Source organism: Chlorella variabilis, assembly GCF_000147415.1.
Source record: "Chlorella variabilis unplaced genomic scaffold CHLNCscaffold_26, whole genome shotgun sequence".
In the NCBI taxonomy this organism is placed as follows: Eukaryota; Viridiplantae; Chlorophyta; class Trebouxiophyceae; order Chlorellales; family Chlorellaceae; genus Chlorella; species Chlorella variabilis.
Window position 1 is genome coordinate 481,321 of NW_005435062.1, and position 26,736 is coordinate 508,056.

At 61.4% G+C, this 26,736-nt stretch overlaps 9 protein-coding genes across 9 annotated transcripts; 4 read left to right on the forward strand and 5 right to left on the reverse strand.

The window, feature by feature from the left end:
* Positions 1 to 81: 81 nt before the first annotated feature.
* On the forward strand, positions 82 to 2,455 carry CHLNCDRAFT_59133 (expressed protein; the record flags this gene model as incomplete). Its single annotated transcript, XM_005843841.1, has 10 exons — positions 82 to 116; positions 321 to 459; positions 554 to 651; positions 774 to 873; positions 965 to 1,268; positions 1,381 to 1,541; positions 1,621 to 1,694; positions 1,779 to 1,922; positions 2,042 to 2,225; positions 2,299 to 2,455. Coding segments are annotated over exons 2-10 (1,317 nt in total), but the record flags the coding sequence as incomplete, so codon positions are not given.
* Positions 2,456 to 2,787: 332 nt separating this feature from the next.
* CHLNCDRAFT_27694 (hypothetical protein) lies at positions 2,788 to 4,324 on the reverse strand (the record flags this gene model as incomplete). The annotated part of the gene is made up of 6 exons (XM_005843906.1): positions 2,788 to 3,018; positions 3,157 to 3,314; positions 3,379 to 3,710; positions 3,836 to 3,909; positions 4,013 to 4,070; positions 4,170 to 4,324. The coding sequence occupies 6 exons, from the start codon at positions 4,322 to 4,324 to the stop codon at positions 2,788 to 2,790; spliced, it is 1,008 nt and encodes a 335-aa protein (XP_005843968.1).
* A 543-nt stretch (positions 4,325 to 4,867) lies between these two features.
* Positions 4,868 to 7,065, reverse strand: CHLNCDRAFT_32962 (hypothetical protein). The gene is made up of 12 exons (XM_005843907.1): positions 7,007 to 7,065; positions 6,662 to 6,726; positions 6,514 to 6,567; positions 6,338 to 6,394; positions 6,165 to 6,226; positions 5,984 to 6,037; positions 5,795 to 5,831; positions 5,591 to 5,672; positions 5,433 to 5,442; positions 5,311 to 5,322; positions 5,197 to 5,221; positions 4,868 to 5,083 (listed from the first exon to the last, which is right to left on the reverse strand). The coding sequence occupies exons 1-12, from the start codon at positions 7,015 to 7,017 to the stop codon at positions 4,992 to 4,994; spliced, it is 561 nt and encodes a 186-aa protein (XP_005843969.1). The 5' UTR covers positions 7,018 to 7,065; the 3' UTR covers positions 4,868 to 4,991.
* A 386-nt stretch (positions 7,066 to 7,451) lies between these two features.
* Positions 7,452 to 9,808, reverse strand: CHLNCDRAFT_8246 (hypothetical protein; the record flags this gene model as incomplete). Its single annotated transcript, XM_005843908.1, has 9 exons — positions 7,452 to 7,607; positions 7,867 to 8,048; positions 8,115 to 8,352; positions 8,480 to 8,633; positions 8,750 to 8,930; positions 9,092 to 9,164; positions 9,207 to 9,412; positions 9,518 to 9,661; positions 9,736 to 9,808. Coding segments are annotated over 9 exons (1,407 nt in total), but the record flags the coding sequence as incomplete, so codon positions are not given.
* A 345-nt stretch (positions 9,809 to 10,153) lies between these two features.
* CHLNCDRAFT_59135 (hypothetical protein) lies at positions 10,154 to 14,168 on the forward strand (the record flags this gene model as incomplete). Its single annotated transcript, XM_005843842.1, has 13 exons — positions 10,154 to 10,234; positions 10,497 to 10,735; positions 10,952 to 11,099; positions 11,234 to 11,396; positions 11,474 to 11,581; positions 11,702 to 11,800; positions 11,944 to 12,065; positions 12,164 to 12,254; positions 12,356 to 12,507; positions 12,663 to 12,759; positions 12,891 to 12,971; positions 13,088 to 13,685; positions 13,814 to 14,168. The coding sequence occupies exons 2-13, from the start codon at positions 10,509 to 10,511 to the stop codon at positions 14,166 to 14,168; spliced, it is 2,241 nt and encodes a 746-aa protein (XP_005843904.1). The 5' UTR covers positions 10,154 to 10,234; positions 10,497 to 10,508.
* A 1,739-nt stretch (positions 14,169 to 15,907) lies between these two features.
* On the reverse strand, positions 15,908 to 17,069 carry CHLNCDRAFT_54876 (hypothetical protein; the record flags this gene model as incomplete). Its single annotated transcript, XM_005843909.1, has 4 exons — positions 15,908 to 16,111; positions 16,216 to 16,375; positions 16,477 to 16,669; positions 16,943 to 17,069. The coding sequence occupies 4 exons, from the start codon at positions 17,067 to 17,069 to the stop codon at positions 15,908 to 15,910; spliced, it is 684 nt and encodes a 227-aa protein (XP_005843971.1).
* A 197-nt stretch (positions 17,070 to 17,266) lies between these two features.
* CHLNCDRAFT_59136 (hypothetical protein) lies at positions 17,267 to 19,724 on the forward strand. Its single transcript, XM_005843843.1, has 7 exons — positions 17,267 to 17,371; positions 17,445 to 17,495; positions 17,623 to 18,293; positions 18,465 to 18,667; positions 18,785 to 18,996; positions 19,141 to 19,277; positions 19,373 to 19,724. Exons 1-7 carry the CDS (start codon positions 17,312 to 17,314, stop codon positions 19,509 to 19,511), a joined length of 1,473 nt encoding a protein of 490 aa, XP_005843905.1. The 5' UTR covers positions 17,267 to 17,311; the 3' UTR covers positions 19,512 to 19,724.
* Positions 19,725 to 22,410: 2,686 nt separating this feature from the next.
* On the forward strand, positions 22,411 to 24,437 carry CHLNCDRAFT_27668 (hypothetical protein; the record flags this gene model as incomplete). Its single annotated transcript, XM_005843844.1, has 10 exons — positions 22,411 to 22,463; positions 22,596 to 22,719; positions 22,905 to 22,971; positions 23,166 to 23,242; positions 23,377 to 23,481; positions 23,599 to 23,691; positions 23,777 to 23,819; positions 23,947 to 24,041; positions 24,194 to 24,251; positions 24,361 to 24,437. Coding segments are annotated over 10 exons (792 nt in total), but the record flags the coding sequence as incomplete, so codon positions are not given.
* Positions 24,438 to 24,756: 319 nt separating this feature from the next.
* Positions 24,757 to 26,729, reverse strand: CHLNCDRAFT_37294 (40S ribosomal protein S5). Its single transcript, XM_005843910.1, has 5 exons — positions 26,591 to 26,729; positions 26,126 to 26,250; positions 25,808 to 25,951; positions 25,122 to 25,325; positions 24,757 to 24,900 (listed from the first exon to the last, which is right to left on the reverse strand). Exons 1-5 carry the CDS (start codon positions 26,645 to 26,647, stop codon positions 24,846 to 24,848), a joined length of 585 nt encoding a protein of 194 aa, XP_005843972.1. The 5' UTR covers positions 26,648 to 26,729; the 3' UTR covers positions 24,757 to 24,845.
* Between the last annotated feature and the right edge of the window lie 7 nt (positions 26,730 to 26,736).

Sequence of the window (26,736 nt, forward strand, 5' to 3'; positions counted from 1 at the left end):
CTGCGTGTACCTTCGTACTGCTTCCCTCAATTTCGGCAAGAACCTATCTCTCGCTCCTTGATCCTATCATCTCCCTATCACCGCGTGCATGGCCGAGGATCCCACTCGAGGCACAGGGGAGGCAGCGAGGGGCGATGGGGCTGCAGCACGCCACCAGCGCACTTCGATAGCCCTTCCGCCGCCTGCCGCCCCGCAGCTGGCACCCTGAGGGTTTTGAGCACCTGGGAAATTTGAGACGGGACAGCTCTGTACTGCATACACTTCGTACTTTAATTTATGAGCCCAAAGAGCGTGGTCGCGACATCTTTGGTTGTGCGCAGGACTCACACAGCATTGAAGGCACTGTACCACCCTCCAGCTCCTTATGCAGCACCCCCAGTCATGCACGGTCGGCAGCGTTCTGGCCGCAGCGTGCCAGGGCCACCTCTCGACCCCTACCCTCGCAACCCGGCTGGCAGAGTAAGCTCGCTGATTGCCGCCGCACCGACGGGGCTGCCGCCGCCCGCCGGTGCGGCCGCTCGCCAACACACACAAACATTGTGTTCCACTGCAGATTAGATGCCTTCCGTGGAACAGGTCGCGATAATGCTATCGCACGCTGGAACGGCCACATCCTGGATGCCCTGCCAAAGCTGAATGCGCGAGAGCCAGGTGCCCGCCTGGGGCCGCCGTTGCCTCCTGCCACCCGCCACCCCACGCACGGGTGGCAACATGGCAACCATCCAGATGGTGTTTACCACCTGTTCTTCATTCCTTCCTCCTGTTCCTTACAGTCAGCGTCCAGCTGGCGGAAAAGCTGACGCAGGCAAACCTGCTGCTTCAGCTCCTCAGCGACGCGGGCATCTTCCCAAAGCTGCATGCTAGCGTGCTCAGGTGTGGCGGTCGGTCGTTGGCCCATCGTAGCGCAACGCCTGTGGCGCGCCAGCTCACACCTGCGCGGCCGGGCCACTCCCAACCGCCGCAGGTGCTTGTTTGAGGATGGACAGCGTCTGCAGGCGCTGATGGATGTGCGAGAGCTGGAGAGCAAGCAGCAGGAGCAGCAGGCGGGGCCTTGCCCGCTGCACGAGGTGGTGGTGGCTGCTGGCCAGGCCTGCGCGGAAGCCGTGGCAGGTAGCGGTGATCGGGCGCCCGAGGAGGTCTTCTATGCCCTGCCAACCTCCACGGTGGCTCAGTTCTTCAAGCAGGTGGCAGCAGTGGCAGCGAATGCGGGGAGGAACCCTGGGCAAGCATCCGTCGACTTCGATGCTGTGGCGCAGCTGAGCAAGGGGGTGCAGGCAAGGCTGTTTGGTTTGCCGGCACGTGTTGTGTGCGCAGCTGGCACTTTAGATTCGGGCTTGCAGCTTCTAGGCAGGCAATCGACATGCCATTGCATTGTGTACGGTGCAGGTGGCGCTCGGTGGGGCCATGCAGCAACGGGCGCATCAGCAGCAGTGGTATGGGCTGGCAATCAACGTTGCGGTGGCGGGCCTCGATGAACCAGAGTGGACAGCTGGGAAAGACGTGCGAGCTGGTTTACAGATGCTCGCCGAGGCCTGCTGCCGGTGAGTATCAAAGGCCGTAGGCCATCTGTAATGACTTGGGCTTTCAATTCTCATTGCTGCTGTCTGCCGCCACATGCAGGCTTCACCCGCGTCTGGTGCTGGAGGCGCCCCAGCAGATTTCTCCCTGCGTGCTGCTACTGTTCGAGCTGACAGGTCAGTCTCCCCCTTCTCCTCCCTTCTCTCTTGCCTCTCGCTCTTCCCTGAGCTAAGCTGCCCTGGCTGCTCCGCTCCTCGCAGATCGCCTGCTCAACGCCTGCGCTGCTGCCGTGACTGCTGCTCCAATCGGTCGGCAGCGCCAGCAGCTGCACATAGAGTATGCCGCCGCCAGGGACCAGCTGTTGGAGCAGCTCCTGGAGCAAGCGCTTGCACTGAGCCAAGAAGGTCAGTGGCATGCCTCTGCTGCTTGCTTGCTGCACGATGCCACCAGATTGGCACGTGCGTTAGATTCAGGGGCCAGTAGCTTGTGCATGCGCTCACAGATCAAGTGCATGCGCCCGCAGATCAAGTCGAAGGGTTGCAGTTGATTCGCCGCGTCCAAGGCATGGCATCTTCTCATGGTTCAAACAGGCTGCTCTACGAAGTGGCCTTCGCAGTAACCCACGATTTTCAGAACCTGTACGAAGAAATGCAGCAGCAGCGCGGCGACGGGCTGGATCCGCCCCTCACCACTTATGTTTGGGACAGGTCAGCAACACATCTCCCGCGGTGCCGGCTCTTGAAGGAAGGGGTCGTGACTGTGGGCTGGTGGTGTGTGCAGGCTGTTGAAGGAGGGACGGTTTGCTTTTTTGCTGGACCAGCCGCACAACTTCGATGCCGAGCTGCAGCGCTTCCTCAGCGACGATGCTGCTGACAACACGGCGCTCAGGCTCCAGATCCGCTGGCTACATGAGGTCCGCATGCAGGACTACTCCAGTGCGGCCGCCACATTGGCGGTCAACTTTAGGAGCGAGCAGGGGGGCGCCGCCGCACGCCAGTGCCTCGCCGCGCTGCAGAAGCTGGCGGCCCTTGCAGCATGCCCGCTGTGGCCGCTGGCTGCAACGGCAGATGCAGAGGCCAGTGCGGCACAGGCGGAGGCAGCCTTAGAGCTGCTGGAGGCGCAGGGGTAGGCAAGGGGTAGGCAGCGAGAGCTCACATGTAACCAAACCAACAATCGCGTCCAGTTACAGCGGCAGTGTGCGGCAGTTCTCGATGATGAACAATGACGGAAAGCTGGCGGCCCCCGCAACGTCGTGCGCTACGAAAATGTTCACTCGTGCTGCATGTTTTCTGCCTCCTCCCTCAGCGAAGCAAATAGGACAGAGGAGAGGTAGCGCTCGCCAAAGGACGGCAGCACAACCGCGACCAGCTTGCCCTTGTTCTCTGGCCTGTTGGCCACCTCAGCCGCCGCCACGACCGCCGCGCCGGACGAGATGCCGCAGAGCAGGCCCTCCTCCAGCGCCAGGCGCCGCGCCATCTCCACCGCCTGGTCGGAGCTAACCTGCAACAGGGCGGGGGGTGCTGGTGGGGGTACGCCGGGGATTCGCAGGGCAGGCAGAGGCGTGCGCCGAGCACCGAGGAAGTGGCAGCAGCCATGACAAACAGGCGGCTGGCAAGTCTGGGTGCTGCCCCCACCCACCTTGATCACGCCGTCCACCAGGGAGGTATCCAGGTTGTCTGGGATGAAGCCCGCCCCGATGCCCTGGATCTTGTGGGGGCCGGGACTGCCGCCGCTGATGACGGGCGACTCCGCCGGCTCTACAGCGATGATCTGCAGGGCAGTGCGCATGGGCGGAGCTGTCGCCACAAGGCAGGAGAGAGGGCGAGAAAGCATGTCGCCAGGCCGCCCCGGGGTGCCGACGCGCCTGCATGTTGGGGTTCTTCTCCTTCAGGAACCGCCCGGTGCCGGTGATGGTGCCGCCGGTGCCCACGCCGGCCACCAGGATATCCACCTTGCCCTCTGTTGCCTCCCAGACCTCCGGGCCGGTGGTTTCGTAGTGGATGCGAGGGTTGGCGGGGTTGGAGAACTGCTGCAGGATGTAGCTGTTGGGGGTCGAGCCCGCAATCTCCTCCGCCTTCTGCATCGCGCCCTTCATGCCCTTGGCGGGATCCGTCAGCACCAGCTCGGCCCCAAAGGCACGCAGCAGGATGCGGCGCTCCAGCGACATGGAGGCGGGCATGGTCAGCACCAGCCTGCAGGGTGGACAGCACGCATGCTTCCAACTCAGCACAGGCTACTGGCCCCCACAGAACAGACGTGCAGACCTGCAGAAATGTGTGCTGTGCTGTGCTGTGCTGTGCTGGGCGGGCAGACGCACCGGTAGCCACGCGCCGCAGCAATGAACGCCAGTGCAATGCCAGTGTTGCCAGATGTGGGCTCGACCAGCGTGGTCTGCAGCAAATAGCGTAAGCGTTGGCGGGTTTGCGGCGTGCATACTGACACCTGAGCACAGCAGGGTCCCATTCCGACCGCGGCTGATGGGCTGAGGCAACACCTTGCCGGGCGCTATTTTGCCGGCCTCCTCGGCATCTTCTATCATGCTCCTCCCAATTCTGCAAACCAGGAGGGGTGCTGGGTAAACGGTCACAGAGCCAATTCTTCTTCCGCTCTGGCTGCTTTCCACACGGCGATGCAGATGATGTACAATGTACCTGTCCTTGACCGAGCAGCACGGCTCCATCAGCTCCAGCTTGGCGGCCACCTTGGCCGCGGCTTTGTCGCCCAAGATGCGGCTACTGAGGTAGACCATGGGCGTGTTTCCCACCAGGCGGCTGCAAGGTGGGGTAAAAAGGGAGGCAGGCAACATTTGCACACAACACGCCCTCTCAGCAACACCCGTCCCCCCAAAGCCCATCCCCGCACCTGACATCAGCTGCGATGCGTGGGGTGACCACAGGCTCTGCTGCCACGGCACGAACGGCGAGGCTGTGCCTGACCCGCCGCCGTGCCGACGTCGCGCCGGCCTGCAGCGCCGTCGCCCGGGCCTGCACAACATGACACATACGGCGATACCAAACGATAATGGCTGGTTCAGCGCTCTCTGTGCACGCGATCACAGGGAAAAGCTTCCTGGTTTTTTGGCGGGCATCTGGCGTGGGCCAGATCGTGCTGAATCGACTGTTGCGAGTTGATCGCACGCACCGTCAGGCCGCGCGGCGTAGGCTGGGGGGCCAGCAGGTTGCCGGCAGCCAGTCTGGTGGGGCCGATGGCCAGGGAAGGGGAGGCAACCATTGTCTCAAATAACACTCGCTTTGGCGATCAGTCGCACCCGCGCACGTTTAACCTCAGGGACTGTTCCAGCAAACTGATGGTTCAGGTGGCGGGCGCCAAAGAGCAAAGCCCCTCCTAATTTTGTGTCCTCCTCATTACATCATGCAGTAGGTTTCTGCTGGGCCAACGCAAAAGCCAGCAACTCCCAGGATTGCTATCAAACAACTGGCGCGGAGCGGTCGTCACTTCTGCCACCGCTGTCGCTACCTCTGTCGCTTGGGCACAAACAAGTCGGTGTACGAGTCGATGGCCTGCTGGATGATTTCCTTTGCTTGCGTGCAGCCCTGGAATTGCTCTGCAGTGCAGTGCAGCGTGGGCATGGTAGTGGCAGCAACAACTCCGCAGTCCCGACAACTCCGCAGCCAGGCAACCAGGCATGATGCCCCTAAACAGCGCACCAGACCTCACCTACCACCACCTCCTTGTTCTCATTCTGCAAGAACACAATGCTATCCCGATCAGGCACTTCAAAAATAGCCGCAACTAGCAAGCAGCACCCGCACAATGCCCGCCTTGACGCACCTTCTTGTAGTCCTGCAATGGCCAACGTCCAAACGTTTCGGTGGATCCGTTAAGAGTTGAGGTCAAACTTCAAACACAACATTGCGACAAAGCAGCGGCCCTGCATGACATGCAGTTCTTACCTCGAAAAAGCTGCACAGCAAGCGGGCGGGGAGCAGCGGCAGGCAACACATGAGGGACAGACACAAGGTAACCAAAGCAAGTCTGTGGCATGCAAGCTAGGCGCTCTAATGGCATACAACAGTTGGCCGCCAGCCGCGCGACGACATTCTGTGCTCACCGCCGGATCTCGGCCAGGCGGTGCTGCGGCAGCTGGCTGATGTCCTCAAAGTCCTTGAACTCGGGGTCGTCGGCGTGCACCGCTGCAGGCAGCAGTGGCAGAGGGGGAGTGTGCAACGAGGCAGGCGCGCTTGTTGCACGGCTGCGGCTGAACTTGGCTGGGGTTGGCCCACCAGGCCTCTGTTGACCCCTCACAGCAACTCACCAATGATCTTGTCGTCCTGCTCCCCCTGGTCCACCATCTGCAGGCGCGGAGGTGTGCTGGAGGAGTGGATGAGGATGTAGGACGTCGCAAAGCGGAGCATCAAACCCATGCATGGCATCATCACGCAATAGTGAACAAAGTCGGCGATGGTGATCGCGTGCAGGATCAGCCCACACCCAGCCCACCCACCTGCATGACGCCAATGGGGCGGCAGCGCAGGAAGGAAAAGGGCACCACCGGCTCCTGCAGATGCGATGCAATACGCGCTGAGCACGGGATGCACTGGTATGTCTGGCAAAAGGCGCCCTGGAAAACATGTGAGCCCTTTCGCTGCGACAATCCTTGCAGGTTGAGGACAGTAATGCCCCACCTGCATCAGCACCAGCACATCTAGCGGGTCGTGGTCCGGGCAGTAGGTACGCGGGATGAACCCTGCAGTTGCCAGCGGGGAAACATGACTGCACTGAGGTGGCCTGTGTCATGCACCAGCCGCGCCATTTTGTGCTAGGCACAGCTGCCAGAAGGAAACGATCGTCGGCCCACCATAATTGTGCGGGTACACTACCGAGGAGTAGAGCACGCGGTCCACATACAGCAGGCCTGCAGCAGGCATGGCTTGAACGTTTCAGCGTCCACATCGAAGGACTTGAACACAAAACCCTGGTCTGACTTGAACACAAAACCCTGGTCTGTATGCGAATGCCTTGCTGGTGGCGCACCCGACTTCTTGTCCAGCTCGTATTTGACTTTGGAGCCGCGCGGGATCTCAATCACTGCAGCGAGCGCCGGGTGGCATGCTCGCAATCAGTAGTGGCTAGCCTATGGGATCAACGTGCCCAGGCAAAGCAGTCACCAGGGGCTGCTCACCGGCGTTCAACAGATGAGGCGCATCGCTGCCAATTTCTAGGTCGTGCCAGGGGTGGGAAGCATGCCTGCAGAATTGGCATTGGCAGATGCAAACGATTATTTTGAGGCGAGGCTGTTAGACCGTGCAGATTGGTTGGGCTGGGCTGAAGCGGGGCGGCGCCGGCGGAGCGACTTCCGCAGCCACCAGGGCCACCGCAACAGCGGTGCATTGCGTGCGCTGCACTCTATTGTGCAGTCTGGCGCGACACTGCGCTTCAGACGAGCAGCTCGGGCACCTTCGCCAGCTGCAATCTGTGGCTATGGTCTTGGCAAATGGAAACCCACAGCCACATACGGGACACCTACCCCTTGTTCATGGTTCAGCGCCGCACAAACAGACGCGGGTTGATCGGGCGACCGGATGCCGATGACGAAGCTTGGGTGGAGAGCTGCTTGATATCAATGAGATCTCCAAACGTCCAAAGAGGCCGAGCAACACGTGGGGGGCGGATGACCACTCTGACAGGCCATCGCGCTCCACCTGTCAAGCCCGCAGGCGCCCGCCAGGTTGACCGCTGGCGCCACACCTACCTCCATGCAATGGCCAGCAAAGGTTGCTGTAAATGGCAAGCATGAAGTCGCAGAAGACAATCAATTTTCATCCCAGCGACAGTAGGGGACTAGGGTTCACCGAAAAAATGGTAGAGTCATCTTCAACCACCACTCATCTGCGTGTCCAAACCTCTCTTTCTCTCTCCCTCTCTCTCCCTCTCCCTCCTTCCCTTCTCCTCTGCTTTTCTCCTTCTACCTATTTACCTATGCAAAATTCACAAAACAAGCTATCGAGCACCATTGCGGTGTCGATTGCGCCGGTGACTCTGCCTAAAGCTCTCGCTGCCGCCCGCACCTCCTCGCACTGGACCTCCAGGTGCTGCAGGGCAACGAGTATATCCGGCGGCACTGAGGTCTAATCTCGACGGTGGGGCAGGCATATGCACTCGGGCCACCCTGCCATCAATTCAATGTGCACCCCCCCAGCAGCAGGCCCGCTAATGCAACACCTGCCCATTCACACCTGGAGGCGTCCTGTGGAGGCCTCATATCGCCGCATGGCAGCCACCGCCTCTGTCAGGTGATGCCTGCAGCCAAGGTCATTGTGCGGGTCTCACAAATGTTCAAGCAGCTCGTGTGCACGCAGTCAGGCTTGCAGGCTTGCAGGAGAGCACTCGCTTGTGCCGGGCCCGGGTGACCAAAGCTCCAGCCATCCCACCGTCGCCGCCGCTGGCAACCAGCGCTCTGACGTGCTGTTGCAGCAATGCCAGCAGCTGGTCTATGCCCTGGCCAGACTTGCAGGAGACCAAGAGGTGCGGGGCAGGCGGCACAGTGGCTCCCGCTGCCTCATGACACCCTCTCTGCTCTGCTGGCAAGGCTGGCTGCGTTGGGTTGCTTGCTCCACTCATTCTGGCCGCTGTACCCGGAACAAGGTCGGCCTTGTTCATCACCCAGAGCTGCACGATTTGCGCCGGCAGCGGCAGCGCCACGTCTGCCAACTGCCCCCGCGAGTCAACTCCGTCTGCTGCCGCTCCGCTGGTGGCATCTGCAAGGTGTAGCACGATATGGGCCTGATGTGCTGCCGCCACCGCCCGCCGCACGCCTTCCGCTTCTATCGGGCAGTCAGTCTGCCGCAGGCCGGCGCTATCAATGAGGATGACCTGGTACGCAGCAGTTGAAGCAGTTGAAGATGGACCAGCACGTGAGGTAAGTTGCGCATTCTGTGGGTGGGAGTGACGATGACAAGCAGTGCATTACGTGTTGGGTTCTCACGCCGCATGCGCTCACCTTGACGCCCCCAAGCTCCAGCTGCACCTGGACCACATCTCGCGTGGTGCCTGGTGCAGGCGAGACAATCGCCGCTTCCTGGCCCGCCAGCAGATTGAGGAGGCTGCTCTTGCCGGCATTTGGTGGGCCCACAATGGCAATACGCACCCCGGTCCTGCAGCGACAATGCGCATGTCCATGCTTTCACATCCTCTCAGGAACGATACGTAATTGTAGGGCAGGAAAGGCCCCTGATCGACGTCTGCTGGTGGTAATAAATCATCGCCGCACCTGACGAGCTCGCCGCTGGCGGCGGATGCCAGGTGGCCCTCCAGCTGCTGCCGCAGGTCACAGACTAGCGGCAGCACGCCTGCCGCGACATCCTCGGCAATGCCCTCGTCCTCCCCAAAGTCAATGACAGCCTCTAACCGAGCTGCAACAGAAGGGAGCGGGAAGGCCACGGTGAGGTGAGCTGGGGGCATGGCATGGGAACTCCCCACAGACCCACCGAGGCAGGTCAACAGCGTCTGGCGCCATGCCTCGTGCCGCCGCCGCACCGCGCCTGCAGCCAGCCAACAGGCGTCATGAAATTGTCGACCAGATACTGCAGCAGGGATGTGCTGGGCTATGCACCTGTGCTGTGCAGCAGCGCCTGTCTCCGCTGGCTCTCTGTGTCTGCTGCCAGCAGGTCCGCTAAGCCCTCCACCTGCAGGTGCAAACATACAGGAGAGAAGAGACATGCTAGAACATCAAGCCAAGCGCTATGGTGTGCGTGTAGGTGGGCATGATGAGGCTGGGCCCGTGCCTGAGTGAGGTCCAGCTTGCCGGCGTCAAATGCGCGCCTTGCGAATTCCCCGGCTTCGGCGGGGCGCAGCCGGAGCTCGCGCAGCGCATCCTGCACAGCGTGGACCACAGCGGGGCTGCCATGCAGGTGCAGCTCGGCGCAGTCCTCGCCTGCAGGGTGAATCGCGGTGTGCACTTTTGAGTCCTAGCCACGTCTAGAAGCAGGGGCAACCTTGGACAATGCCCTTCATCAAGCTGGCCGTGTAACCCTCATACCACCTGTGAAACTGAGAGGCGCTTGGAAACGCAGAACCAAGCCGCGGTCCAGCAGTTCGCCGTTGGGTGCAGTCAGCGACGTAAGGGTGGCTTTTCTGGCAGGTGGCAGCTCATCTCGCATCATCAAGTGTTTCAGTGCCATGTCTGCTTGTGGGTACATCAGGAATTAGGGTGCAGCAGGGTGTAGCAGCCAGGGGCATGCTTAGATTGAATCCCACCTGATGCGGGCCCGGATATACGGATGACCGCCAGTGCACCCCGTCCAGGGGCAGAGCTCAGAGCATAAATGGTGTCGCGAAGAGGCTTCGGCTCCGCGGCGCCTCCGCTCCGCGCTGGTACTGCCGCCGCCAAGGCCGCATGCAGGTGTGCATGTCGGCGTCGTGTGGATTCTGCCGACATTTCGATCGTCCCCAACGACACGCCATTCCAGTGGGAGAAAAAAGCTGAACCCAGCGCGCGACACCTGTTGAGCATGTCAGCGGATTGATCTTATGATGGGAGGGCAATGCCAACATACATTGCATGAATTTAGACGCGCGGCTCCTCCCTGGTTGCTGGTGTCTACATAGGGTTTTCGCAGTACACCCGCGCATTTCCGTACTTCACCTCAAATGCGAGCTGCTTCTGTGCCGTCCTCGGTGCAGAAAGTGTCGGCATACAGCAGTGCCGGCAGCGTGCCCGCCTGCCCTCCTGTTTTTCCTTTTTTTGGTTCTGAAGGTAAGTACTTTTTCACTGGATGCCGGGGACTGCAGAGTTGGCGGGAGGTGGCGCTGCTGGGCGCCGCGGTGTTGTGAGCGGCCCGCCTCGGGCCCGTGGCCTGCTCCTGGGCCAGCGCCTGCACAGGGCCAGCCGTGGGGGTGGCTGAGGCCTCGGGGCGCTGACTTGGTGACGGCGGGTGTCGGCGCCGCGGAGATCGATGCGCCGCCGCCGCCGCCGCCGTTCCACACCCCACTCCCGCCCGGCTTTGGCGCTGTTGTAGAGGTGCCTGTCCATGGCGGGACTCGCTGGTTCCTCGTGGGTAGCCCTTTTGACGCTGATGCTGTTTGTGGGCAGCAAAGGCGCTGGCGGCACTGGCGGCAGCAGCTCAGGCTACAGGCACAGCGGCAAGCGAACGTCCTTCGGCTTCCGAGTCCAGGCGCGCGACTTTCAGCCCACCTTCAGGCGCTCGCTGCTGCGCAATTCCACGATGCCGCTGCACGGTGCAGTGAAGGACTACGGGTGAGTGGGTCCTTTGCGAGGCTGGCTGTTTCAGTCCTGGGATCGGTTTGGAGCGACAAAGGGTTCCTCGGTGTTGTATTTTGAGGCAGCTGCCTTTCCATCCGCTGGCTGTGTGTGCGGCATGCGTGGCGCACTGGTGGCGCTGGGCTGGAATCCGCCATGCCGCGGTCAGCTGCATTGCCCACCGAGTCGCTCGTGATGGTTGCCTCGCTGCAGCTATTTTTATGCGACACTTTACCTCGGCACCCCAGCCAAGAAGTTTGCGGTTATTGTGGACACGGGCAGCACCATGACGTACGTGCCGTGCTCCAGTTGCGGCAGCGGCTGCGGCCCCAACCACCAGGATGCCGCGTTTGACCCAGAGGTGCCCCCTCGCTGTTTGCTGCTGGTCGTCTTGACGGCCGCCACCTGCTTGATTGTGGTGTGATTCGGTCGCTTTTGCATAAGGCAGGCTGGCGGGCGCCGACTGAAGGCCGTGCCATGCACGTGTTTGTGCAGGCATCTTCCACGGCCTCGCGCATATCCTGCACCAGCCCCAAATGCAGCTGTGGCTCGCCGCGCTGCGGCTGCTCCACGCAGCAGTGCACCTATACCCGCAGCTATGCGGAGCAGAGCAGCAGCAGCGGCATACTGCTGGAGGATGTCCTGGCGCTGCATGATGGTGAGTTGATTGTAGACTTGCGGCCAACTGCGAGGGCCTCCAAGATTGCTAAGGAAATGAACCGCTACAATCTGCAGGGCTGCCCGGCGCCCCCATCATATTCGGATGTGAAACCCGGGAGACTGGCGAGATTTTTAGGCAGCGCGCCGACGGCCTGTTTGGGCTGGGGAACAGCGATGCATCAGGTGTGGTCTCTGTTCTCGCCAGCGGCGGCCGTTTAAACCTGCGCGGCTGTTTGAACCTGCTGCAACCCCCCCGTCTAGCTGCCAATGCTTGCCATTCTGTCACCGGCCTGTTGCTTGCAGTCGTGAATCAGCTAGTCAAGGCTGGGGTGATTGATGACGTGTTCAGTCTGTGCTTTGGCATGGTGGAGGGCGATGGCGCGCTGCTGCTGGGAGATGCAGGTGAGTGTGATGGTGCTGCTTCAACTTGAGCTCCTTTGTTGCAGCCTCAGGCAGGAGCCTGTGCACTGAGGCTGGATCTGCTGGCGTGACTGAACACATGCAACCACGCTTGGCTCGTGTGCGGCCCCTGCCCTACTCTGCAGAAGTGCCCGGGAGCATCTCGCTGCAGTACACGCCGCTGCTCACCAGCACCACCCACCCCTTCTACTACAACGTCAAAATGCTCAGCCTGGCCGTGGAGGGCCAACTTCTGCCGGTGTCGCAGGTGCAGATTGAAGTTGTAGCAGGCAGCACCTGGCATGCTGGTGCACTCCGACTCCTGCCGCTTACTTGCACATTCACAGCATGCTCCGTGCTTTGCAGTCACTCTTTGACCAGGGCTACGGTACCGTGCTGGACAGCGGCACCACATTCACTTACATGCCCAGTCCCGTGTTCAAGGCATTTGCTGGAGGCAAGTGCTGCCGCCTTCCAAACACATGCTGCTGGGGTTATGCGGCACATGCACTAACCGCATCAACTCCGCTCTGCTTCCGGCGCTGGCTATGCTTGCAGCGGTGGAGAAGTATGCGCTGAGCCATGGCCTCAAACGCGTGCCGGGGCCGGACCCGCAATTTGACGACATCTGCTTTGGCCAGGCACCCAGCCATGATGACCTTGAGGCACTTTCGTCCGTTTTCCCTAGCATGGAAGTCCAGTTTGACCAGGTGTGGGAAGAGTGGAAGGACGGGAAGGGGTGGGCAGCGCCCAAGCCTGCCATCATCCCTCCTGTCTGCTGCTACACCATCACCATCTGCTACAGTGGACGGGCGATGCCTCACCGTTCCGCACCCACTGTCGCCTCTCCACTGCTTTGATGCAGGGCACTTCTCTAGTTCTGGGCCCGCTCAATTACCTGTTCGTCCACACTTTCAACAGCGGCAAGTACTGCCTGGGAGTGTTCGACAATGGCCGCGCAGGTGGGCTGATCCTTTGAAAGTGCTCGCCACAGTTCTGTTGATGAAACGTTTATTGTTTAGAACTGCAAAACTCCAACCAAAGATGAAGTTATGGCATCAATGACATATGCTCACACGCTGAATGCGTGCAGGCACCCTGCTTGGTGGCATAACATTTCGCAACGTGCTGGTGCGGTATGACCGGGCAAACCAGCGTGTGGGCTTTGGGCCAGGTGCGCTGCGGGGCAGGCCGCCAGTCTTGAGAGCCTGCGGATGCCCTTGGGTATCGTGTGGGCTGGATGTTGAACCGTCACGTCAGTCTCAAACCCGTGTGGGCCTGCTGTTGCAGCGCTGTGCAAGGAGCTGGGCGAGATGCAGCGGCCGCCCTGCTCTTTCTTTGCTGTTGAGGGCAGCGGCGAGCTTTCGGCTGCAGCGGCGGCAGAGGACGGCGACTGCTTGATGGAGCCCATGCGGCAGCAGCAGCAGGAGACTTTTGAGGTGGATGATGAGGATGGGCTGGATGAGGTCTCCCAGGACCAGCAGCAAGACGGGGGGGATGCCACGCAGGCTGCCAGTCAGCGACGGCCGCCGGTCGACCTGCCAGGCGCTGGCCAGCAAGCCTCGGCCGCCGAGGGACAGCACGTGCAGCCAGTCCAACAAGAGACGCAACAGCAGCAGCAGCAGGAGCAGGAGCAGGTTGAGGTGCCCATGCACCGCCCGGAGCACAGCAGCGAGCAGCGGGCGCCTGGCAGCGCGCAGAGGGATCCGCAGCAGGATGCAGCCGGTGGCGACGGCGTTGCAACCCCGTCCAACAAAATCAGCAGCAGCTTTAGCGTGGCTGTGGGTCTGCTTGTGGCGGTGGTGGCGGTGCTGTCCCTGGGTTTTGCGGTGGCCCTGCTGCAGCCGGCGACCCGGGATCGCATTCGCAGCGCATTTGGCGGCTCCAGGTGTGCATGCATTTAGACCTTGCTGTGCCTGCATGTTGCACCACAGAGTTTCTCCAGTGGTTGCTTGGAGGTTTCTTAGATGCCATGCGCTGTGTCTCAACGGGCAAATGCTGTGCGGTGTGTTGCAGGCACTACCGCACCTTGGAGGAGGACCAGGATGAGCACGACCCCGAGGGCGGGCTCTCTCCCACCACTTCTGGGGCCACAGCCGCCACTGCCGGGGGCGTGGCCGGAGGCGGTGGGGGCGGCGGCAACGGCGAGCTTCAGGGTGGTGGCGCGCTCAACACCGTCAAGAGTGTGGAGCTGGGCCCCGTGGCGGACCCTCGGCCACGTGGCATCACCACGCCCCAGAAGCTCCAGCGGACTGTTTCTAACAGCACGGAGGAGTCGGCGGCCGTGCTGGGCAGCACACCCACCCCACGGGCTGCAGTCAATGCCGGGCAGGGCCCACTGCGCAACCAGCCATCCTGGCAGGGGCCGTGACACAGTGAATGGAGTTCTGAGGCATGATTTAATGGTTGTTAACGTGAACCCACATCTTTGAAATCACATCTGGCCACTTTCTGCTGGGGCCCTTCCCTTCACGGCTGCCGCCTTCTGTGCCGGTCTACCAGATGCACTACGGCAGCGCTCACCAGCAGGCCGCCGCCCGCCACTGCGCACACTTTGGCGCCCAGCTGCTTTGATTCCGCAGACTGCTCCACCTCGTCGATGAGCTCCTGGCACGCCTTTGGGACGATCAAAACAGGCCTGAACACTAGCATGCGGCCTTCTTTGCGTGGGGCATTCTGCAGGCCTCGGTGGGAGACGGCCGTCAGAGTTGTTGGGGCCATCTGTTTGCAATCTCCCAGTTCTCGTGGCACCGCAAGCGCACACCTGGAAGGCAGTGGGATGATCCTCTGCCGTGTCGAGAACGCCTACCGCGGTGATTACCTTGCCCACCAGCAGTGCGCGCTCTGTCTGCTCTATGGCCACATTTCGCTGGCCAAATTTTTGTTTTGCCCGGCGAAGGCAGGCTGGCGCCCTTTGCGGCCTTGCGCCAGGAGGGGCCAGTGGAATGGGAGGAGGGACGCTGGAAAACCACTGTTTGCAGCGGATGGAGTGACGCGCTCAAAGAGGATGCATGCATCCCCCCCCCCCCCCAAGTTGAAGGAGCAGAAACCTGCAGGCACTTACAGACGGTTGCCTGTCAGCTCCAAGCATTCTCGCGCTGCCATCAAGCCCCCCTCTACGGGCAGCTCCACACTGGTGCCATCAGTAAAACACCACTTTGCCTCCATCACTTCCCTCCGCAGAGGTCGGCTCTGGCGCACCCATGTCTCTTCATGAATGTCATCTGGCGCGCTGCCGCTGCTCTTGGATGTATTGGTGGTGCTGCTTGCTCGCTGTTCAATGCCACTCTCCGGCTGCAGACGCGTTTCAGTCACCTGCTCTTCCCTTGCCTGCACCGGTTAGGCCGATGGCAATTGACACTTGCCCCATAGGGCAAAACATGAAACTTCTGGCATCCCCCTCCACCACACCAATCACCTCCACAATGGCAGCTGGACGACCAGACAGCTCGCCGATGATGGGAGTGCGTGCTGCGACTGTTGCCCTAACCCGCAACAGACGCGGCTCCTTGCCAATCAAGTTTCTAAGCTCTGAACATGATCATGAGGGCAGCAGCAAATGGTCTTTTTGCTTTTTTGAACAAACTGGTGACGCCACCAAGGTGAAATTTCTCCACCCACCTGCCAGACTCGGCAGCTGCGTTGCAGTAGACCGCCAAGCTTTGGCACGGTCTTTTTCTTGCTTCCCGGTAATGTACAGAGTGCTGGCACTAGCAAAACAGCCGAGAGCGCTGCCCATGAGCGTAAACTTATCCATACTGCACGGTAATCTACTATTGCACGGACATCTACTACACCTGCGCAGTCTTTGACTCGAAAAAAACAATTGAAGCTGGTTTTACCGAAACATGGGGGGAGTTGAACAGTCACATTTCCTCGCCCGCTTGGCGCAGTACACCATTGGCCAATTTCCACTGTTTCCGATCCAAGATATCTGACGTTTAGTTATCTTTGTGTAAACTGCCCGTGGCTAGTGGTACTACGACTATGCGTTGGGACTTGGTGCTTCCAATTTCTAAATAAGCCTTTTTAACATCAGCATTTAACATCAGCAGAATAATCTTCTTCTTCTTTCTTATATACCGCCTGTTGCTGCTGGTATATCGTAACTCACCGCCGCCTGTTGCTGCTGTCAATCGCGTAGGCCACCCCAGCCCCAAGGAGCATGCCGCCGCCAATCACTGCCAACACTTTGGTGCCCATGTCACAGATCTCGGCTGCCTGCCGGGAGTCGTCGATTAGCTGCTCCAGCGGCTTGGGCGAGACCTCTGCCACTTTTAGCACAAGCATTTGGCCGCCCTTGCGTGGGGCATTCTGCAGACCTCAGTGGGAGACGGCCATCAATATTGTTGGAGTCGTCTTTTTGCAAACTAGGGCCTACAGGTCTCCCACTTCTCATGGCACCGCCATGCGCACACCTGGAAGGCTGCTGGATAATCCACTGCTGTGTCAAGGACCCCCAGCGCGGTGATTACTCTGCCAACCAATAGTGCCTCCTCCGTGCGATCTATGCCCACGAGGCGTTCCCCCAGCTCCTCCTCTGCCATGCGGTCACGACCCTTCTGGTTTGCAGGAATGCTGCGGATGGAGGATGAAGGCGATCCGGGGTGAGTGGAAGGTGATGCAAGAATGTTGGGCAAGGTGACGATTAGCTCGCAAGCCGGGCGTTTTCTCCTCACAGGCGGTTCCCTGTCTGCTCCAGGCACTGCAGCGGTTCTGAGGAACCGCGCTCTACAGGCAGCTCCACTCCAGTGCCATCAGTAAGCATCCAATCCGCCTCCACCACCTCGCTCCGCAGAGGACGAGCAATCCTCTCCCACTTGATCTCCTCGCCACCAGATCGCACCCGCTTCTCAATGACCTGGTCCTCCTCTGTCTGCAGTTGCACAGGTTCAGGGTGAAATTGCGCTGGACAAATGCGCCATGAAGAGATTCAAGCTTTGGTGTGGGCGCTTTGCACCTTGACAATGACAGCTGGACGGCCAGAAAGCTCGCCGATGATGGGAGAGCTAGCTGCCACTCGTGCCCTGACGCCCACCAGCTGCGGAGCGTTATCATGCGCCCTTCTGAGCACTGCAACAGAGGCACGTGCCTTCTATGAAGCAGCATTGCTTGCGGCATCATGGTGCATCATAACTCCCCCACCTGCTAGGTTCGGCAGCTTCTTGAAAGACTTCAAACCTTTCACGCGCTGGCGTGCCAATTCTCCCGTGGCCCACAGCAGGCCGCTTCCTGCAAGACTGATCAGGCCGCCCTGAAGCATGGTGTCCATCGTCTGGGACCTTCCACAACTTCCGATTCAGAGCTGCCAGATGCAAAATGTAGACTGGAGGCTCGAGTTCTAATCACCGATGTTGGGGGGAGTTGGACAGTCACATTCCCAGCGCCACATGTGGCAGTACGTTGCCGCGCTCAACCGGTCAGCTCTCTCTAGCAATCCTTGTCTGTTATCCTTGCTGCCAATCCGTTGTGTTTCTCCTGGGGGCCACGGACCGACCGATTCGAATCACCGCCATGGCAACATTCTCGGCAGCGCAGTTGGACAAGTTTGCCGGGACCAAGCGCATCACGCAGGCATGTTAAGCTGGGTCAAGTCGGCGTGTGCAGTGACCATTCAATTCGGCGTCGCCTCCTCCTCTCCGTGCAGGAGACCTTTGACGCAGCGGTGCGAGAGAATATCGATGAATTTGAGATGGAGGTGAAATGAGAGCGGCCTCCCCGGGCGCCCTCCTGCGCCATGCCACTGCGGCGGCCGCCGCCGCTGCCGCCACATTGACCGTGCTCCTGCCCTCGTGCTCCTGCCCTCGTGCCTCCCTCGTTTGCAGCCCCAGGAGGCCCTGAAGAGCGCGGTCGACGAGTTCTCGGCGCAGGGGGTGGACCTCAGTAACATCATCAAGACGGTTGACGGAGGCGACATCACCTCCCACCCTGCCACCGTGGCGGTGCACGCACTGCAGGCAGCGGCAGCAGCCGGCGACTTCCGCGCCATGGCGTCGGCAGCCAATGACATTGCAGCGGCTGCCGGCGCGGGGGCCGGCAGCGAGGGTGCGGCGCTGGTGCTCCACCGAACCGGCGCGGCGCAGGCAGTCGTACAAAGCTTGGCAGCGGCAGCCGTTGACCAGCACGCGCTGCTGCACATCCTGCAAGCTTTGGCAGCCCTGCTGGGCGCCGGCAGCAGGGAGCTGCAGGCCGATTTCCTGCAGGCAGCAGGCGTGCCCGCACTGCAGCGAGTGCTCTCCAGCCAGCCCTGCAGCGGCACGCTGGCTGCTGCAGCACTGCAGGCGGCAGCTGCCAGCGCAGAGAAGAACGAGGAGGGCAAGGCGGCGCTGATGGAGTCGGGGTGCGGGAGCAGCTGCCTGGAGGTGATGCAGCGGTATGCGGATGAGCCAGAAGCGGTGCAGGCGGCTTGCGCCGTGCTGTGCGCGCTGACCAACCCCGATGACGACACCCAGCCTGGCTCCAGGCGAGCTGTGGGGCAGCGGGGGCGCACTGTGCTGTGCGTGATGCCTGCCGCACTCGTGCCTGCGCAAATGCCAAGCAGATGCGGCGATGAAACGCCGTGCCTTTGCAGCCAAATTTCTCTGCTGCCCTGCGGCCTTTGAACCTGCTGCCCCGCAACGAGCACTGCAGCACCCAGTGCTTATCAAGGTATGCCTTGCTCCTGCAGGGCGTTCCCCAATGCCAGGGCCCTGGCCAAGGACGGAGCCGCCAAGCAGCTGGTGGAGACGCTGCGGGGCTATGCGGCACAGTTGCCAGAGGTCACGGCTGCCGTGGCGAGTGCGCTGAAGCAGGTAGCTGCCAACGAGGAAATCTGTCAAGAGGTGGCGGCAGTGGGCGGCATGCAGCTGATCCTGCAGATTCTGAGGACAGGTGAGGGTGACACTTGTTGGCAGCAGCAGGGAGCCAGCGGCGCACGTATCGACGGAGCAGGCCCCGTGCCCCTGGTCTGGCACTGGACACGCCGTGATGATTCCCCGGTGCTTGCAGGCATGGCTGATGTTGTCCTGGTGCGCCCGCTGTGTGCGCTGCTGCGTCAGCTAGTCAACAGTGACGGTAACAAGACGCTGCTGGTGGAGTCGGGCGGCTTGGAGCTGCTTGCTGCTCTGCTGTCGGCCTACAGCAGTAACCCTGGGGTCCTGGAGCAGGCGCTGGGCCTGCTGACAAATGCCACGCTGCGCAACCCCGAGGCAGCTTCCAAGGTTGGTTGGGCGTGGACCTGACGGTGTCGCATGCATGATCAGCATCTGTCAGCGTAGTGGCATTTCAGTCGTTGAGGTATGGGTGTGTGCACGCATTCCTCCTGTCGCCCTCCACGCCTAATGTTTGAGTTTTAATGCTGGCAGGCGTTGGAGTGCGGATGTCTCGATGCCATGCTGGAGCTGATTCGCGTCGCACTTGCATCATCCAACGGCAAGGAGAACCGTTCAGCCACAGCAGTGCAGCGGCAGGCGTGCATGGCCATTCGCAACAGCGCTGCCAGGTGAGGGAGCAGTGGCAGATCGAGTGAGTTTGAGGTGGCTGGTTTGGCGGATGTCACATCATGTACTGTGGCTCTTTTGGCTGGATTGCATGCAGGAACCCGGATGTGCGGGCCGTTCTGCTGGACAAGGGGGCAGAGGGCCTGCTTCGCCAGCTCAAGGCAGCCTACCCGTCCTGTGCCGATGCCGGTTCAGCTGCGCTACGAGATCTAGGGCTGGACAATTACAACAATTGATGAGGAATCAGGAACCGAGGGCCGAGGCACACATGTGAAGCAAACCGACAGAACAAGTTTTTGTGCAATGCTTCAACTCAATGCCGTTCATTGTTTGGTGTTTGCAGCAAGCTGTGCGCCGCCACTGCCGTCACCTGCATTTGCTGCCCAGCTCTTCACTGCTTGCACTACAGTCGGAATCCACAATGCAGCGTTGAACAATAACAACCCCGCAAAAAGCCCAACTGTGCCCAGGAGGAAGCACGGGCCCAATGGCGGCGCTGGGGGCAGGAAAGGCAAATTTGTCGCAAACGCCAGGATGGTCAATGGGACGATGGCCGACATCGTGAGGCTCATGACGACGTTCCCAGCACTCTTAATGAGCTCCAGAGCTACATTGGCACGCGACAAACGGGTGGCAATGTGTGCTTACCAAACCCATGGCGGGCAGCAAGGCGGCAGGCTGGAGTTGGCAGACCGTGGTAGCAAACACCGATTTGACATGGGGTTGCATGCATCTGCCCTACCTGACACGTTGAATGCTAGGTTACACAGGATGTAGGCTACTGGAAGCGCAGGGCTCAAAGAGCAGTCTCCACCGCACGAGGGTGTGATGCCTCTAAAGCATTGCCAGCCTGCACCAGGCAGACCACAGCAGATACAAGCCTGCGATTCGCTGGTTTGCCAGCCTGGGAGGCAAGACGGCCAGCTATGCCCACCTTCGGCCAGGTATCCTGGCAGGTCCCGCATGCTCATGCCGCGGATGGCGGTCATGGCAGGGAGCAGAAGGAAGACAAAGACACATTGGGAGAGCGAGCCAAACGAATTGCTGCAAACACAAGAAAGGCAGATTCAGAACAACATTTCAATAGCAGGTAAGTTTTGGTAGACCATGACTTGCCAGACAAACAGGTCGAGGTCGGTACCCAGCTTCACGCGGGCAAGCCTGAACACGCGCTCTTTCAGCAGAGTGTCGAGGGCAGGGAAGAGCATGGAGACAACAAAGATGGCCGCGTACATGGGATTGATGCCTGAAAAAACAAATGGCAAGACAACAACATGAAACACTTACAATTTATTATTATCGATGCTGTTGCGTCACTGGTGCACACCCACCATCCAGAGGGCTGCCTCCGCCCTGGGGCCACGCCGCCAGGCACACGCCTCCCATCACTAGGCCTACTCCTAGGACCTGCGCAGGAGAGGAAAAAAACTGAAAGTGCCCCCACCAAAGTCCAGGTCTGTTTTCTCGCTCTCTCCTCACACTCCACAAGGTTCCACGGTGCAAAAGCAAACAACCATTGTCCGCTGCCTCGCTGCCACTTGCCTGGGACACGCTCAGCCGCTTGCGGAGCACAGTCACTGCTAGCAGAACTTGCCACAGCAGAATGGTTTGTGCTAGCAGTGGCAGCACCACGCCTGCACCATGCGAACAACTTTGCACCTTGCATGTGGGCGCTGCTGGATGCACAGCCCTCACCAGCAACGTCGCCCCACCTGGCAGGTTTGCGGCGCCCAGAAAGCCCAACAACGATGCCAAAGCTTCCACTGCTCCTATCGCCACAAAGGTGCCCGGCATCATGAATGGGAGGCGCACCATTTGCCGCGTCACAACGCCAGACCTGCAGCATCAGCGGTGATACGAGAAAGGAGGGTCACTGGTTGTCCGCACCACTGTCACTGGCCACGACAACAAACGCTGCTAAAGCTCAGCGCCTTGCACAGCATTCCGGTTCGGGCATGCAGACCTGAAGCGCAGGCCAAGCACTGCAAAATACACGAGCAAGTAGGAAAATGTCTGCAGCTGCCCTAAGAAGAATATGTGCCCGCTAAGTGGCACCAGTGCCATCTGCAGCCATGATGAGGCAGCCATGATGAGCAGCGCTTTGATGGGTCGTGCATGCAAGCGTCCAGGCCGTGTTTCGGGTTGTGCATGCAGGGGTCCAGGACCGTGGGCGCCGTACCTTGTATAATAGCCGATTGAGAATGGCCGTTGTTGTCACCACGCCAAGGGTGCCTGCCAGGGCCCACTTGCTTGTCGCGGCGGGCAGAGGCGGTGGCGGCGCTGCACTGACGTGCGGCAGGTGTGGCTGCTGCTGCTGCTGCTCCGCGTGTGCCGGCTGCTCCTGCCACTCCTGGGAGACAGGCTCCTCGGCCCTATCTCCCGAGCTGCTGCTTTGGGTTAAACAGAGGCGACATGTGTGTTGTCCTCTCCTAGGATAGAGAGGGATGCTGCTGCTGCCCCGGCTGGGGTGGAGAGGGATGCTGCTGCTCCATCTCCTCCTGCTGCTGCGTGTCACAGGGTGCCCACGTGTGACACCTGCACTGGTCAGCACGCTGGCCATGCCTCAGGCTAGCTGCACCGGCCATGAACCACGGGCTCATTGTGATGGCCACAGCCCGCGTCGGTCGTGGAGGCACTTTTGTACCGCCCAACCGGCAATACAAACACCAATCTCGATGAGATAAATGCACGGAGAAACTGATTGCCAGCCGTTCCCTCGCAACGCATTTTGCTAGTTGAGCTGGTGTATCCGCCCCGCAACCCACCCTCTTGCAGTAATGGCCTCCGCTGGCTTGGGCCAGCGCATTCAGTGCGGAGGGAAGCCTGTCCGCCGGCAGAATGTGTCCTGCCGTGTGACCTGCAGCGCGCAGCCAAACCACAGGCGGCCGCAGCTGGCGGCGGCCCTGACCGCCGCCGGAGCGCTGCAAGCAGTCGCCACTGCGGCCCCTGCGCTGGCAGCTGTCGAGGCTGTGAGCCAGGTGGGGTGCTGCCGGCCCAGCACGTGGCAGCACTGCCTCCTGCCTCCAACTTGCTGTCCGGCATCTTTTCATCCTCCTCGAAAACACCGCCCTGCACCCTCACTAACTGTTGCAGGTGGCCGATGGCGCGACCGTCAGCCTGGCGCTGGGTGGCGGCGCGGCCATTGCCGCCTTATCCGCGGCACTGGTCATCACAGACCCCCAGAAGCGGTGCGCTGGAACTGCCGGCGCGCCGCTGTGATCGCTCCTGCCAAGCGACCATCTGCCGCTGCCTGCTTACGGTGATAGGCCCTTATCAAGCCCTTCATGCCAGCCCTGTTCCTGCTCCCTCCCTGCCTCAAGCAGGCGCTCTGCACAGATGGAGGAGACGGGGGGCAGCGAGCTGGAGGCTGTGAAGAAGTACTTTGACACCGCAGGCTTTGAGCGCTGGAACAAAATCTACGGCGAGACGGATGAGGTCAACAAGGTGGGTGGTGGGTGGCGGGACAGGGGGCCCCAGCAGTTGGGCGAGACCGCACACAGGCATCCCTCTCGGAGCCTGGCATTTCAACCGGGCCCTGGTGTTCTGAACGTTGGCATAAGCGATAAGCGAGCTCTCCCCCGCCCCCCGGCCCCCCCCCCCCCCGCCGTGTGTGCTTTGCTGTGGTGCAGGTGCAGATGGACATCCGGAACGGCCACGCCCAGACGGTGGACAAGGTCCTGCGCTGGGTGGACGAGGGTGAGCGCCGCTGCCGCTGCTGCTGCCATCCTGTGACTGGCCAGCCTGCGCCACGCTTGGCTTGGGTTTGCCTGCAACAGCACGGCTTGGTTGCTGCGTTTGCCGGCATTGACGGCTACGGGCGGGCTGGGCTGGGAAGCCATGGTGCTTTGGTGTGCACACACCGGACTCAAGTGTGCCCTTCGCTGCTGCAGAGGGCGGTGTGGAGGGCACCACCATCTGCGACGCCGGCTGCGGCACAGGCAGCCTGTCAATCCCGCTGGCGCTGCGGGTGAGCCGCTGCCGCCGCGGGCGCATCCCTCTGCGTGCTGCTCTCTCTCAGCTGTGCCTTGTCATGCACTGCGCCCAGGGACGAGGCCGCCACCGGCCTGTTCTGACGTCGCCTCGCTGTGCCATGGGCCACAGGGCGCGACCGTGAGTGCCAGCGACATCAGCAGCTCCATGGCAGGCGAGGCGCAGCGGCGGTACGAGGCCACGATTGCCGCCGGCGCCAAGGCCCCGCAGGTGCGCGTGTGTGCTCGACCAGTCACAGCATGCGGTGCCTGCCCCCGGCGACATCTCCAGCCCTAGTGGCCACCCACCTGTACTATGCTTCACGCTTGCAACTGGAGGTTTCCCTCGCCGCAGGTCGCCCCCAAATTTGAGACGATGGACCTGGAGAGCTGCAGCGGGCGGTACAACACCGTGTGCTGCCTGGATGTCATGATCCACTACCCGCAGGTGATGCCTGATGTGGGCCCGCCGGGGCTCTGTTTGCTTGCACCGCCCCCTGCTGACCCCTGCATGGGTGTGGGGACACCCGCAGGACAAGGTGGATGGCATGGTGCAGCACCTGGCCAGCTTGGCAGGTGGGGGTCTGCTGCCCGCTGCGCCCACTGGCATTGGCCCTTGATCGTATGCACGTCGCTGGTTGCTAGTCGCTGCCGGTGCCCGCTGTGTGTGTTCCTGCTGATTCCGCCTCCTGGTTCCCTACAGACGAGCGGCTCATCATCTCCTTTGCCCCCAACACCCTCGCCCTCACCATCCTCAAGCGCATCGGCGAGCTGTTCCCGGGGCCCAGCAAGGCGAGTGTTGGGCAGCCTACGCCATGCTTTCATGGTCGGCTGTGGGCAGCCCCTGGTTGCCGGCACTATCTTGCCACTGTGTGTGTACCAGGTGCCCGCCTGATTGGGTTTGCACACGTCTACACTCTTATTCATGCGCCGTGGCGTGAATGGTGCAGGCCACCCGCGCATACCTGCACAAGGAAGACGATGTGGAGGCGGCGCTGGCGCGCGCAGGTGGGCCGAGCTGTGGGCGCCATGTCCAGCAGCGCGGGGCGCCTGCTACACGACCCTGCCTTGAGCCGGTTTGCTGCACCACCGAGCCCTGCGCTGCCCCCTGCCGCAGGCTTCAAGGTGACCAAGCGCGAGATGACATCCACGCAGTTCTACTTCAGCCGCCTGCTGGAAGCAAAGCGCGTTTAGGGAGACCGCAGCAGCACAGCCTGTTCCACCTCCATGTTTGATTGAGTGGTACTTCTGTGAACGCCATGGGAGGCACTCTGAACGTAAACCATCATGGAAGGCTGGACACCCGCCTGGAATTACGCTGCTAGGACAGATCCGCCACCCAGCCGTAACTGACGTGCTGCCCATCTCAAACTGCTGCATTGTACCGCGCCGGGCAGACTCGCGTGGTGGGGCACACTCTGAAGAATGTGCAGCGCGACGATCTGCAAGCCATGCCATGGTTACATAGCACCCAAGGCTCTTTCCACAAGAATCTCTCGTGGCGGCGGCCGCCGCGCCATGCACACATACTGGCAGCTCCGCATCCGACATGCCGCTGCCAATGCACGACTGCCAAGCAGCAGCGCCACGGGTGTTGCCCGCTTAGCGGTTGGCCTTGGCCACACGCTCAATCTCGTCCTTCTTCTTGATGGCGTAGCTGCAAAGCGAGAACAAGCAGGGCGCAGGTGGTGAGTGGCAGAGGTGCAGCATGGCAGGCAGCAACTGACTGTTGTCGCACCCAGAGCCCCAAACACAGAGCATGGGACAACAGAAAGAGCCATCTCCTGCCCGTTCCCGGTCAGCAAGAGCTTGCTCGGCTACGACCAGCAACACCCCCACCCCTGCCCTGCCCGCCAACAACCCCCAGCCATGCCGCACCTGTTGGAGCTGCCCTTGGCCGCGTTGATCAGCTCGTCCGCCAAGCACTCCGCAATGGTCTTGATGTTGCGGAAGGCGCTCTCGCGGGCGCCGGTGGTGATGAGCCAGATGGCCTGGTTGACGCGGCGCAGCGGCGACACATCCACTGCCTGGCGGCGCACCACGCCGGCGCTGCCAATGCGGGTGGCATCCTCGCGGGGGCCGCTGCAGAGAGGCAGGCAGCAAGGCAGGCCACAACCGAACATCAGCACGCTGATGCCTAGCGCCAAACAACGACGAACCATTACTGCGCTGCCTGCCGCCGTTGCTGCGCCCAAGTCCAAGAGCGCAGGCACGCATCGTCTGGCTGCGTGACCTCCCCGTGCTGCCTGCCATAATGCAGCATGGAACATGCTGGTGCCGACAACAACAGCACAGCAGCTGGAGCAAGGCAGCACAGCGACAGCGATGCAAGCACGGCCAGTTCCGCCTGCATCTGCTGCCCGCCCGGCTATGTGCTGACATCTGCCACCCAACAGCTTTCGCCATCTGCCCCACGCACTGCCAGTCATTGCCCAGCGACAACCAAAGCAACACCAGGCTCCAACGCGGCAGAACAGCGGCAGAATGGCTGCAGACCAGCCGTTTTGAGCAGCAGCAGCACAGCAGCACCCAGCCAGCCGGCAGATGTGCCGCGCGCCACTCACCCGTTGATGATGGCGTCCACCAGCACCTGCACGGGGTTCTGGTCGGTCAGCAGGTTGACAATGTCAAAGGCGTGCTTGACGATGGAGGAGGCCATCAGCTTCTTGCCGTTGTTGCGGCCGTGCATCATGAGGCTGTTGGTCAGCCTGCACCATGGGGAGCGCCGCGGCAGCATGCGCGGCTGAGGCCTGACGCCCGCACCAGCAACACCAAGTGCAGCTGGCAACGCCGCCGGTCGCTGTTGGCAGGCTGCTGCCAAAAGCCATGCACCCATGCCAGTTGGGTGGGTGGCTGCCGTGTCGCCGCCCCCCAGGACACACCTCTCCACGATGGGGCACTGCGCCTTGCGGAAGCGGCGCTTCTGGAAGCGGCCCGCGCTGTGGGTCGTGAACCGCGCATACTTGGGCTTGACGGCAATGTAGTCCTCAAGCGAGATGTCGTTCACCTGCGCAGACGGAAGGGCAGCGCCGGCGTGCGTTACCCGACCCCGCCCATGTGCTGCCCGCTCAACTCTTGTCGCGGTGACGGCGGCTGGGCTTGGCACATCGTCCGCTGCCACGCCGCTGCTGCCCCCGCAAGTGGGTTCCCAGCTCCACCCACTGCTGGACCACAGCGCATCCGCGCCCGCATGCGGTGTCCAGCTGCTCCCCGCATCGTTTCTAAGCCATGCTGACATCGTCAAGAGGCCGCAGGAGGCCGCAGGGCGCGCGGCAGCGCCCATCATGCTGCTTCACGCTGCCTCCCGGTCGGATGGGCCGCCGCAGCCCTCCCCCGCTGATTCTCACCTCCACATCCGCAAACGACCATTTCCCAAACAGTTTAATCTCGTTGGCGGCCTCCATTCTGCGAGGGCCCGAGCAAGTGTCCGAGCGCCCGGGAAGACCTCCCAATTGCTGACTGGCGCTACCCGGCCGCCTGAAAGAGGCCTGCG

Coding starts and splice junctions, on each gene's coding strand:
- CHLNCDRAFT_32962 (XM_005843907.1), bottom strand. Junction 5,673..5,794: donor GCAGGACGACAAGATCATTG/GTGAGTTGCTGT, acceptor TGCTGCCTGCAG/CGGTGCACGCCGACGACCCC. Junction 5,084..5,196: donor GAACAAGGAGGTGGTGGTAG/GTGAGGTCTGGT, acceptor ACTGCACTGCAG/AGCAATTCCAGGGCTGCACG.
- CHLNCDRAFT_59136 (XM_005843843.1), top strand. CDS start 17,312: ATGGCAACATTCTCGGCAGCGCAGTTGGACAAGTTTGCCGGGACCAAG. Junction 17,496..17,622: donor TCGATGAATTTGAGATGGAG/GTGAAATGAGAG, acceptor CCTCGTTTGCAG/CCCCAGGAGGCCCTGAAGAG. Junction 18,668..18,784: donor CCTGCAGATTCTGAGGACAG/GTGAGGGTGACA, acceptor CGGTGCTTGCAG/GCATGGCTGATGTTGTCCTG.
- CHLNCDRAFT_37294 (XM_005843910.1), bottom strand. CDS start 26,647: ATGGAGGCCGCCAACGAGATTAAACTGTTTGGGAAATGGTCGTTTGCG. Junction 26,251..26,590: donor GGTCGTTTGCGGATGTGGAG/GTGAGAATCAGC, acceptor CCGTCTGCGCAG/GTGAACGACATCTCGCTTGA. Junction 24,901..25,121: donor GCCAAGGGCAGCTCCAACAG/GTGCGGCATGGC, acceptor CTCGCTTTGCAG/CTACGCCATCAAGAAGAAGG.